This window comes from Molothrus ater, chromosome 10, assembly GCF_012460135.2.
Source record: "Molothrus ater isolate BHLD 08-10-18 breed brown headed cowbird chromosome 10, BPBGC_Mater_1.1, whole genome shotgun sequence".
Taxonomy (NCBI): domain Eukaryota; kingdom Metazoa; phylum Chordata; class Aves; order Passeriformes; family Icteridae; genus Molothrus; species Molothrus ater.
In genome coordinates, this window is record NC_050487.2 from 1477759 (window position 1) to 1490219 (window position 12461).

The window sequence follows — 12461 nt, forward strand, 5'->3', positions numbered from 1 at the left end:
GGGAAGTTCTGCCAGCTGTGAGAAAACCTTTCTGTGCCAGTGTCTAAGGGAAAGCAGGTCAGCTCTGCAAGCCACAGATCAGGCTGTGTGTGCTGGGAAATGCAGGCAGGTATTCAAAGCCACTCCAATGACCCCAAATCCCTTGGCTGGAATCCTACAGCTGGGATAAAGTTGTCAGTGTGAAGAACAGCAGCTACAAAAACAGGTCAAGCAGAGGAGCTGATCCTGCTGGGCCAGCAGTGAGGAGTGCTCCTGAGCTTCCTGTGGGATGCCCAAGAGCCCAGGAATGGGCTCAGAAAGCCAGCCCTGCTCTCTTTTAGAACAAACCAGCACTCAGAGGAGAGGTTTGTGTTTCACAGGGGAGCTGGCCAGCTCTGTGATCAGAGCTGTCTGCAACGTGCCCCTTCACACTGGGAAACATTTCACTTTTACAGTCTCCCCATGGAGGCACCCTCAAATACTATGATCAAAACCCAGAAGGGCTGTGGTGTTCTTTGCACTTCCATGTGCCTAACTGGAAATGTGCTCCATCCACTGGGCAGTCAGTGCCCAGTTTCTCTGGTGACAGGAGTGGGAGCTGCAGGTGTGCCCAGCCCTTGGCTGGTGCAGGGGAGCTGCTGTGGGGAGCACACCCTGCTCCCTCCAGCACATGGTCAGCAGCTGCCTTGTGCATGTTTATGCCAGCCCTGATGTAATTAGCACCTTGATGTGTGTTAAATGAACCAAGCTTTCCCATTTTTCAGAGTGAAACTCTAAAAGAAACAGCTGCAGGGCTGACAGAAATATGATTCTTTCAAAGTCTAATGAATTGTATAATCACTTCAGTCATTATTTTGCATCTTCCTTCCATAAATGCACAGCCATGAGTCCTTGGAGCATGGTGAGGTTTGAGCCTCACCAAGCCCATCATTCAAAACCATCCAGTTCCCAAACCTGTCAGGGATGAGGGGATGGCTCTGCTGGGTCTGGTGGTACAGGGGGACACAGAAAATGCCAGCAGAGCTCAGAGCCCCTCCTGCTGTCACCCTGGTGTGTTCAGTGCTCGCTGTGGGAGGGATTTGGAGGATGGAGGCTGATGCCAAATCCGTGCCCTTCATGCTCCAGCACACCAGAGCTGCTGTTGGGCCTCAGGCCAGACAGACTGCCTGGGTCCAGCCCTGCCAGCCCAGCAGCCACACGGCCATTCTGCAGACTCAGGAAAAAAATAAAATTAAATATGATGGCTAGGGTAATCGAGGCAAACTGGGGCAGCAAAACAGGGAGGAGAATTGTTCCCATCTCCCTCCAGGCAGAGGTGAGGGCACCTGGAGAGGGCAGTGACAATGGCTCCAGAGGCAGCACCCACAGCTAATTGGGAGGGTCTGTGTCTTTAGATTCCTGTCTAGTACCTAAGTGCCTTCAGATATTAAATGAGAGAGATCCACGTAGACAGACAGACTGCTGTCATGTCCTCTCCCTCCAGAGGAAAATACTGCAAGCCAACACCTGCCTGTTCTACACACTCCCTGCTCTGCTCATTTAACACAGGTATTTCCAGCTGGTACAATTTTCAATCCTTTGAAAACTAGATTCAATTGACTTTTAACCACCAGGTAAATATGGGAGACATATATCTACTTTCCTGCATTATTTCTATTCTATTCAGAACACCTATGGGTTTTTATCCCTGAAGGGTTGTGATTGAAACATAATAAGGGATAGAAATACTGAAAAGTAATATGTGAAATACATAAGGATGTATTCAAGACTGCATGCTTCTCATCCAGCTTGATTTGAATCTATCCAAACAAATTCCAATGTTATTACAAAATTCCCTCCCCAGCAGTGCTGGGAAGGCGCAGTGGTGTGTGTGGGGCTGCTCTACCAAGGTGTTTAAAGCAAGAAGGCAGCTGGTGGCAGGGTGATGATCCAGAGAGCACAGTCAGCTCAGGGAAAGGGATATTAAGCTCCTGGGTTTGCAGGGGGAATTGGGCTGACTGGAACTTAGCTCTAAAATGGTTTCAGCCATGCAATCTCACATACAGGCTGCCGGGGACAGCTGACTGGGCAAGAAAACATGAGGCACTTCAGCAGAGGGGACACTTCCCTTGGGAAGGAAGGGCGGGTCCCAGCACCCTTCAAGGTCACCCAGCTGTGGGCAGGGCTGGGCAGCTGTGCCAGAGGCTACAGGGGCAAAAGGCAGCCAGCCCAGGAGCTGCTGCAGGACCAGTCCCTGAAGGTCAAGAGCTTATCTCAGCCTGGAGCCTCAGCTGGCTCACAGGAAGGGGTGTCTGCAGCACTGCAGGGTTCCCACCTGGCCCTTCAGTCCTCCTTGCCCTGCTCCTGAGCACAGCCAGTCCTGCAAAGGCTCCCTGGGGCTTTTGGCACCCTGTGGATTGTTACTGAGCCTGTTGATTGCTGCAGCACCACAGACCTCCAGTGCAGGCACTGGCAGCTCATTTTTGGAAAGCCTCACCAGTGGTTTGCCATGACAGGAAGGAAAACCAAGGAAAAGCCCAGGCTGCTCCAGCAGCTGCTGTTGGTACCTGCTGTGGTGAGCTGCACCCCTGCACTCTCCCACATCCCCTCCTGATGCTGACACCAGCACCTGGGGGACCTGCTGCTCCCTGCTGCCACATGGAAACTCTGCAGGACACAAACCCACACATCTCTGCCAGCAAACCTGCACAGCTCTGTGGCATTCACATATTCTTTGAACGGAGAGAGACATAATTCTCTCTCCCAGGATTTTCTTGGGAAGTTGAAGTCTGTGAGAAAGCTCAGACAAAGAAGAGAAACAATTCTGATCTTCACTTGCTGCATCTGTTGTTTGGCACATGTAGAATGTGTTATGGAGATTGTCTACCAAAAGGGATTTCTTAACTGGACTCTGGTGATGCTGTTTTAATTGATTGACCAATTAGGTGAAAGCTGTGTTGTGATTGTCTGTAAGGGTCACAGGTTTTTCTTTAGTACAGTAATAGTGTAGTATAATACAGTATAGCTTAATAAAGCATTTGTTCAGCCTTCTGAAATCATGGAGTCAGAGCACATTATTCCCCACTCAGGGAGCTCATTGCCACAATACAGCTCCAAAGCCAGAGCTGGGATAACAGCCAGGACAAGGAAATAAATGTGGGATATGAGGGTATTGCCACTCAACACTGCTGTAGAACAACATTCTCATAACATCTACTTACAAACACTAACCCTGACTTCTCAGCATCAAGAGGAAGCCAATTCAGATAAATGATGGATACTTTTACAGAAGTGAAATCCTTTAAAAGAAATAACATGTTATTTATGGTTGTGTGTACTTGATGCTGATGCTCTCAAAAAAGATCAGCCACTGAAAGGATGGAGATGTCCCACCAAGCACATGGGACCAGAGTTCACTGCTCTTGAGATGCTTTAGCACAGTGGTTTCACAGGTGGGAGAAGAAGATTTTATCTTTGTTTAATTCAGTAAGATCAATTTTATTTCTACTTCACCAGAAAAGCAACTGAAAGCTGAAAGACAGAAGTTAAATATGTCCTTTCAAGCTGTGGAAAACAGTGGGTATGAAAAATGGCTGCAATCTTAAAGGACATGAGGACCATACTGTCTTTGTTATGTTATTGACTTCTTGGAAATGCAAAACATGTTTAGATAAACATTATTTTCCATATGTCCTATCAGCACATTCACTTAACCATTAAAAACATTTCTAAAAATCTATTTTTAGGTCTTTTTAATTGGAATTTGGTTTCTAGACTGACCCACCATGTGTTTAAAAATTACTCATGTAGTAAATAGAAAAACTGCCATGTACCTTATACTAACAGAAAAGTTTAAAAAAATAAGACTGAAATAGATTGTGAAACACAGTGTTGGCTAAATAAAAATGTACTGATAGCTGACTTCAACTTTCATTGGTGAAATGAAATACAGGATTTAGTGAAAAAGCTTCTAAAGAAAATCATTGTATTTTGTTTCAAACTCAAATGAGAATCAGCTTTAAAGACATCTACTGAGAAAAGGAAATGCAAACAGCTATTAAAATCGATTATTTGAGTAAGTGTTTCTTCCTTATGCAGCTGGTCTTGCTTCACATCAATCTCCACTACCTTAGAAAACTTAAAATTTAGAACAAGAACCAACGAAGACCCAGCAAAGGAAAGATTGTCATAATAACTAATTTTCTGACTGATGAGCAAAATTCATCTCAAATCACTTCCTCTCGCTGCCTTTGGGAATGGAACATTACGTGTGTGCTCTCCTACAGGCACAGGCTGCTGCCAGGGCTGCAAGGGGACTTGGAGGGCTCTGGGCACTCCTTGGCATGCCCAGGGCAGCTCTCCTGAGCGCCCAGGGATGCAGGAATGCAGCACAGACTGGGCAGGGCCCTGCCTGCCCCCATCCCAGGCACTCTGCAGCAGAACTGAGCCAGGGGGGCTGAGCAGTGAGAGCAGCACGGGACAAACCCAGCCAGGGTCACAGCCACCACTGTGTCACCCTGCCTCGCCCTCAGGGCTTTCTGCTGGTGTTTATCAAGGGTCACCTCTCAGCCCTTGCCATTCCTTCCATCCCAGCTTTGCTCCCCCAGTCCTGCAGTGTCCCAGTTCACTTCCACCACGTCTTTCCCAGGGGGGTGCACAGCAGCTGCTCTCAGCAGGGAGGAGTTCAGGGCAGCAGGGAGGGAGGGTCTCAGGGCAGCAGTGAGGGAGCATTCAGGGCAGCAGGGAGTGAGCATTCAGGGCAGCAGGGAGGGAGGGTCTCGGCAGCAGGGAGGGAGCATTCAGGGCAGCAGGGAGGGAGGATTCAGGGCAGCAGGGAGGGAGGATTCAGGGCAGCAGGGAGGGAGGGTCTCAGGGCAGCAGGGAGGGAGCATTCAGGGCAGCAGGGAGGAGGATTCAGGGCAGCAGGGAGGGAGGGTCTCAGGGCAGCAGTGAGGGAGGGTCTCAGGGCAGCAGCTGGCAGGCAGTGACTCCACCAGCACGAGGCCCTCTCCTGTTTGCATGATGCTCAGAGCTGGAGCAAATGCTGGTTTTGGGTAGCTGCCAATCTCACAGCCAACGAACAGGATCCTAAACAGAACTGGGAGATGTGTTCTCTCTCACTCTGGCATGCAGCATCCCTGGGGGAACTCCTTCTTCAAGTGCCCTGCACTGGGGATTTTGTGGCTGCTGCCATTTTGGCGGCTGCTACTTCATGCCAGCAATGAAAAACCCACTTCATTGTGCAACTTAGATGAAACCTGCAATTTGTGCTGAAAGAACAGCTACAGAAACACAGAACCTGCACATGAACACAGAGGTGCTGCCCTGACCCCCCTCCCCAGGCACGGCCCGTGTAACCCCTCACTGTGTGTCAGGGCAGGGAGCCAGCCTGCACATCCATCCTCCCCTGCCAGAGCCACACCAAGCCCAGCCTGGGTCCCAGCCCAGATGGCAGCACTGCCACTGCTCTCTCTGTCAGGCCAGGTCAGTGCAGCAAGCACCAATCAGAAGTTTTAGGACTTGGTGTCAGAGCCTGCAGTCAGTGAGGGTGACTTTGCCTTGAAAGCTTGGATGGCAGTAAAGGTGAAAAATGGTTCTGCCATTTTCTCCTCCTCTGCCCTCAAACTATTTATGCCCAGCAGGTCTCAGAGGGGCTGCTCCCACACGCGGCTCCTGTTCCTATCTCTGGGCTGCCTGAGGCTGTGGCTTCCTCTGAGACTGGGGCAGCTGAAGGCTGGGGAAGAAACAGCCTGTGGGCACAGTGGAGAGGGAGCAGGGATTAAAGAAATCTCATGAAATGCACGTCTGTAGCTCACTCAGGGAGGCTCTCCCCCACTTAAAGACAGCCAGGAGCTCTGGCAAACAGCATCAGCCCTTCTCTGCAGTGCCCAGTAATGCTGCCTCTGCACAGGATACAGAGGAGACACTGAACTGGAAGTGTCCCAGAAGCTGAAACCAGGAGGGGTTTAGTAGAAATCTGTAGTTTTCCTGAGATTTGCAAATAAATAAATAAATAAAAAAAATCTATTTTTTTCTGAAGTCTAAAGCTAGCTAATTTATTTCTAGGTGTTCATTTCAACAGGCCTCCTCAGTCTTCCTTGCCAGTGTCCCATATGAAATTCCAACTCAAAAAGATACTTTTATAGACTGCTGCTACCAGCTGACAGGAAAGTTGAACTTCAGTTTCTGATCTTCTGATGTCATAAGAACAGAACAACATGAAAAATGACTAGAACCAAGGCACAAGTGGTTGTGTCAAGCACTTCACATCTATTTGACACAAGTGTAAATCCACAACTAAAATGGTGGTAAAGAAGACAGAAAATGAGCCAGTTTTGGTCCTCATAATAAAATCAGCTCTCAAGAAGGCTGTGCTGAGGTTTTCTGACTCAGTTCAGGCAACAGCAACACACTGGGTTAACTGCAATGCCAGGGAGGGCTCCAGTGAGAGAGGAATGGTTGGGACCCTCCTAGAAAACCCCCCATCCTGAAGGAATGGATGTTCCCCACATCCTGTTGGTAAGTGATGCCCAAGAGAAGGAAAATTCAGAAAGGAGGGACCAGAATCAAAATCCAGTGGGCCAGAAGCCTACATGAAGGTGGGGGAAAAATCTGCTGCATGTTGGTATCTCAGGTCCTTCCCTTTGGCTGATATCATGCCTGCAGTTTCCCTGCCAGCCTGTTTTACCCACCAGCCTCAGCTACAGGCAGGATCATGCCCATTGAGCTGGAAATCTCTGCCATTCAGAGGATTTATGAAAAGTATTTTGCTTTTGTCCCCCTGAAATTACATCATTCTCCTCTTTTATCTGTCTTAAGTGCCAGGAGAGTGTGATGTTAATGAGATGTACAAAGGCTTTTGGGTAGCTGAACAGTTTTATAGTCCCACATTGATAAATTAAAGCATTTGTCACTGTTACCACATTAATGTTTCTTCCTGAGATCAAAGCCAGGATTTGCTGCATTAAGTGGGACCGTCCTCTGCTCCGTGTCACCACATGTACCTTCTGAGGAGATGAATTGTGGTTCTGCATTTCTACATCCACAGTTTAATCACATCCTGATTCTCACACCTGCTGATTCCCATCTCCACATGAGGTATGCAAGCCTTTTTTTTTATTATGGATTTTCTCCTTGCTACCTGTGTGGAAAGCCTGACTATCTTGTTTCAGGACAATCACTTGCTTATGGCTCTGAAAGGCTGTTTCTGCAGTAAAGAATACAATTTCCTTCCTTCTTCTGGAACCCTGGATTCAGTCATATTAATTTACATTTATATAGCACCTTTCATCCCTGAAGATCCCAGTGCACTCTACAAACTCCCCCTCTCTGTACACTGAAGCTGTACAAATAGACAGGCTACATAAACAGCCACAGGATCCCTGTGCCTGTATTCCCAGCACACTTGTGGCCATCCAGCTCTGCACACATTCCCATCAAGGAGGAAAACATGGCAGCGTGATTTAGAGGCACGTCAGGAAGCACAAGGGATCTGGGCAAGCAGCAGAGTGGCTGCACAGCCTGGCTGAGTGACATCTCTGCTGCAGGGGTTAAAATGAGGCAAAAGCTGATTTGTTGTGAGTTACATCTCAGTGTTTTAGTGTTGTTGGCAGTGCCTGTAGAAGTCCAGGTTTGTTGCTCCCTCCCACTGATGGGTAACCCTCGAGTGTGGTATTCACAGGCCCTCTGAACAAAGAGAAGCTGTGAGACAAGCAGAGAAGAAGGAAAACACAATTCTTATCTCGCTTGCTGTGCCTGTGTTGTGCTAAAGTAGAATGTAATATGGAGATTGTTCACCCAAAGTGAGGATGCTTTGTTCCCTTGGCCTATCAGGGCCAGGTGTGTGTGTGTGTGTGTGTGTGTGTGTGTGTGTGTGTGTGTGTGTGTGTGTCACTGGACAGTCACCAGAGAATCAGAGATGAGTGCAGGGTGAGCAGTTGTGAGCAAGAGTGAGTGCATGGCAGATTCAGTTTAGATACAATGTACATAGTATAGTATAGTAAGGTAATTCATTGGCCTTCTATGATGGAGTCAGATGCATCATTCTCTCTCCCCTTTGTTGGAGTCACCTTTGGTTTACAATACTCGAGTAGTTATTTGTTTAAAACTGGAAAGCATCTGCTTGCTTTGCAATGAAACAAGGGAGACAACCCCCCCTCCCAACAGCAGTGGCTGAGTGGCTGCAGCCAAGGTGAGGCTGGAGGAGGGGGAGCACCAGCGTACCTGGGACACCTTTCTGACCACGTCGCTGCCCACCAGGAAGCCCTGTGCGTAGGAGCGCGCCGCGATGAAGGCTCGCGTGGCCTTCAGCTTCAGCTCCCTGGGCACCTCCCCGAAGGGCTTGTGCTGCTCGGCGTGTTTGACCATGCAGTCCAGGTACTCGTCTGTGATGTGGTACTGGGGGTTCAGCAGCTTGAAGAGCCTCTCCAGCAGCCGTGTCCAGAACTCGTTGAGGGCCTCCTCCAGGTTGATGTTGGAGCTGCGGTAGTAGCGGCGCAGCTCGCTGTACAAGTCCTTGAACACCTTCACATTCTGAGTGTACAATTCTCCATACAGGCTTGGAAAGGCATCATAAAGGGCCTTCTCTGACTTGTTCAACAAATCCTGGAAATAACCTGAAAGATGAGAAAGGAGAGGTGATGCATCAGCCAGACAAGCTGGAATCCAGCAGGCTGTGTTACTGGGCAGCACAACTGGATACCCTGAGAACACAGAAGGGCCCTAACAGAGCTTCTCCTCCAACCAGCATTACCCACACTCAGGTCTGAGCCTTAGCCATGAAGACAGAAGGAGGAAGCCCCCCTTGCCCCTTCATGCTGGAGAACCCTGGTCTGGGCCTCTCTGGCAGCCTCACCTGGAAGCAAAGCTGGGTCTCTTTTCTGAATCCTCAAGGTGTCTCAGTGTCATTCCTAAGTTTTCCTCACAGCTGGCATTGCTTACACAAACCCGAAGCTGCCACACGTTATTTCCAAAGCCCTGGTGAGATGAAGCAGGGCTGCCAGCACATGCCAACCCTGCCCAGGGACATCCCTGGTGGTGGCAGCCAGGCTGGCTCTGGGCACAGCCAGAGCCCAGGTCCATGTCAGGAACAGGCACATCTTCCTGGGCACTCCAAGGCAGGGCTGTACTCAAGGGCTTTTTAACCAAGGCCAACATTATCTGGGCTTCTCATCCCATTTGCTTACTTGGGTGTGCATCCTGCTTTTGTTCCAGCATGAATAACAGAGTGCTTTTACACCCCTGGTTCAGTGGTCTCAGATGTGACAGAAATGTGACTCTTGCTACACACAGCAGGGTAAGAATGACAGGATCTGACTGCTCCCTTACCAGCATCTTTAGGTATTTCCATCATCTCTACTGCCAGCTACCTTCAGGCTGAGACTGCACAGTAGGGAACTCATAGCAGGATTGGCCTGATCCAATTAATAGATTTACATAAGCAACTTTAATCATCATTGAAGTCAGTCAGAGGAAAAATAATTTAAATAATAATTTTAATTTCCATTACACTTGTACTTTTAGGGTCTTTTTGAAGCAAACCTGATTAAACTATTCTTTAAATCTAAACAACTACAATTTTTTTTGGTGATGTGTGATAAGCTCTAGTTGGAAAGAAACTGTTATTCAATTAAAATCAAACAGCATGTATTTAGGTACATAAATTAACTTCACGGTGCTAGACATATAAGAAAAGAAAGAGAAGCTCCTGAAAAATGCATACTGCATATACTAAAGCTTTATTAAACAAAGTGTTTTTTGAGGGAATGGTGCTGACTACAATTAAAGATCTCTAAAACTGTAGAACTAGTAAAGCTCAGATCCATAAATCTTACTCATATTCACTGACTGAGAAGGGCCATACAAGCTTTCCTATATTAATAACCTCTCACTGATTTCTCAGATTTGAATGAAGCTAAAACTTCACAGGTGAATTGACCAACTGAAAAGAACCCTCTGCATCTGCTCCACAGGTTGCTAACACGGAAAATTCCTGTGCTATTTTAACAAAGCAACGCTGAACATTAATAGCCTGGCCTTCTCCAGCCCCTATAATGTGCTGCTTAATAGATTAAAATTTGATCAAAGAGATTTTTGTTTTACTTATGCAGAAGGAGAAAGTAAAAATCTGTTATCTGGAATGTTGAATAAAAACTGGTTTTCAAATGTACTTTGGGAAGAAATTTATTCTTATTCAACATGACTTGGTGGGAAGTTTGTATCTCCAATCATTTTCACTGGGATCCCCCCATCTCTCAAATGACTGATCATGCACCTTCCCCACTAGAACTGGATTTCTCCCTACAGACACCAGGTATCAGGGCATCAAAGTCACCTATGACCTTGCAATGAGGGGGTTCTAAATAGGGAAAAAAGACAAAAGCTGATCCCATCAGATCAATAAAAAGAGATGCTGCACTCACCTGCAACAGAAACAAAACACAAAGTTTCTCTGATGCTGAGGAGGAATCTAAAAGCTCTTCCCTACCTTAATGTATCACTCCAAACATTGCTGGTTGCCCATTCACAAGTTAATTAAACTGAGCTCCAACTCCCTTCCTCGTACAATCAGTGTTCTCTTCTGTGTGACAAGAGACACGAACTGAACAATTTACTCAGCAATCGAGGTAAGACATGCAGCTTTGCACTCACCATCAGGAGGAAGAAAACACCAACAAACACAGCCCAATTTGTCAATTCAAGGCAAAATTACTTTCTTTGTTTTGCTACAAGAGAAACAAGATCTGTATCTTCCTGTCAAAAAATTGGAGACTGCTCTCAAAAAAGTCAGAGCTAATTAAGGGCTGATGAACTGTTACTTCTCACCCAAGTGAGGGAACACTGATTACAGCCAATTCATCTGTGGCTGGTTCTAGCAAAGTTCTTCTAGATTTCACACACTGAGGGAAAAAAAGTCTACAGTAGCCAGGGAAAATTAATTAGCAATTAAGTCTACACGTGTTTGTGATGAATGGCTGACCTGGCAGGGAATTTAAATGCCCATTTTGCAGCATCAGAAGGTAGCACAAAGTGAGGTTTGTCAAGAGGGATGCAACGTCCCTGTTCCTTAGTACAGTGGCAGCTGAGATCTCCCAGGAACACTGCATCTTCTCCTGAACACCCTGCCTGCTAATGTCCAACCTTGTAATGAGTTTAGGCACGTGTCACAGATTAAGGATGTGCAGGGCCTTGGGATAAGACAACCTGCTGAGGCACAGTTCAGGCTCCTGCCATCCTACCTTGATTTCAGGTACAGGGAATGATTTATTTGAGGGGGAGCAGCCCATTATCTGCAGCCATGGAGGGTGGGGGTCCTCAGGTAAGGGGGTGCTCTAAGTCCCCACTGCTGCTACCAGGAGTTACCAGGAACAGGGCCAGCAGGTCCCTTGGGATCCTTTGGATATCCCTTTGCATGTATCAGCTCCCACTTGGTGACCACTGCAGGTCTGCCCTGGCTCCCAGAGCACCACTGGAGTGTTCAGCTCAGGCAGGGCATGAGCCCATGGAGCAGCATCACCCAGGTCACAGCTGGACACGGCCCTGAGCCCCTGAGCTCTGCTGCCACCACGTTCTCTGTGCCAGCAGCAGGCTCAAGCCATGAGCTGCACTCAGGCACTGCAGCACAGGGCTCTGTCACCTTGTGAATGGCAGGGAAAGGGCTCAGCTGCACTCAGACACTGCAGCACAGGGCTCTGTCACCTTGTGAGTGGCAGGGATGGAAGGAAAGGGCTCAGCTGCACTCAGGCACTGCAGCACAGGGCTCTGTCACCTTGTGAATGGCAGGGAAAGGGCTCAGCTGCACTCAGGCACTGCAGCACAGGGCTCTGTCACCTTGTGAATGGCAGGGAAAGGGCTCAGCTGCACTCAGGCATTGCAGCATAGGGCTCTGTCACCTTGTGAATGGCAGGGATGGAGGGAAAGGGCTCAGCTGCACTCAGGCACTGCAGCACAGGGCTCTGTCACCTTGTGAAGGGCAGGGATGCAGGGAAAGGGCTCCCAAGGAGCCTGTGCTGTAGCTATAAAGCCCTTCTGTCTCCAAGAGGCATCACTGCCCTCCCATCCCTGGGGGCAGCAGCACAGCTGAGGTGGTTCTGCAGAGGGTCCTTCCCTCTGAAAGGATGAATTTGCTTCCACTCTGAGTCACAAGAAAGCAGCTACAGATTCTGTGGACCTGTGCTGAAAAACTCATGGCTGTTTTTGGCTTCTTGGAGCCCCAGGAATTTGACAGTACCAGCCAGAGACACCTCCCTGCAAGTCACCTGCTAAATCCATGACTGGCTTTCCCCTCCTTCAAAAAGTTTCCTTCAGCAGCCACTGACAGGTGAGTCCTTCCTCAGCACTGCCAGCTGAGGGACACAACAGTGCCAAGCCCAGCAGGTGCCTTTCAACAAGAGTACTTCAGACCAGTCAAACTCAATTTTCCCTGGGCCAATGCAAGGCACGGGTCCTCAACCAAGGCTGCTCCTACATGAAACATCACCTTTCACATCCTTTTGCTGCAAAGT

General features: G+C 48.3%; 1 protein-coding gene across 1 annotated transcript in view; it reads right to left on the reverse strand.

Annotated features, from left to right (window-relative positions):
- GPC1 (glypican 1) overlaps positions 1-12461 on the reverse strand; it is a 206418-nt gene that overhangs the window by 20937 nt on the left and 173020 nt on the right. The window contains exon 3 of the mRNA XM_036388834.2: positions 8182-8573. Coding sequence (XP_036244727.1) covers positions 8182-8573 — 392 coding nt within the window. The remainder of the gene's footprint in view (positions 1-8181; positions 8574-12461) is intronic.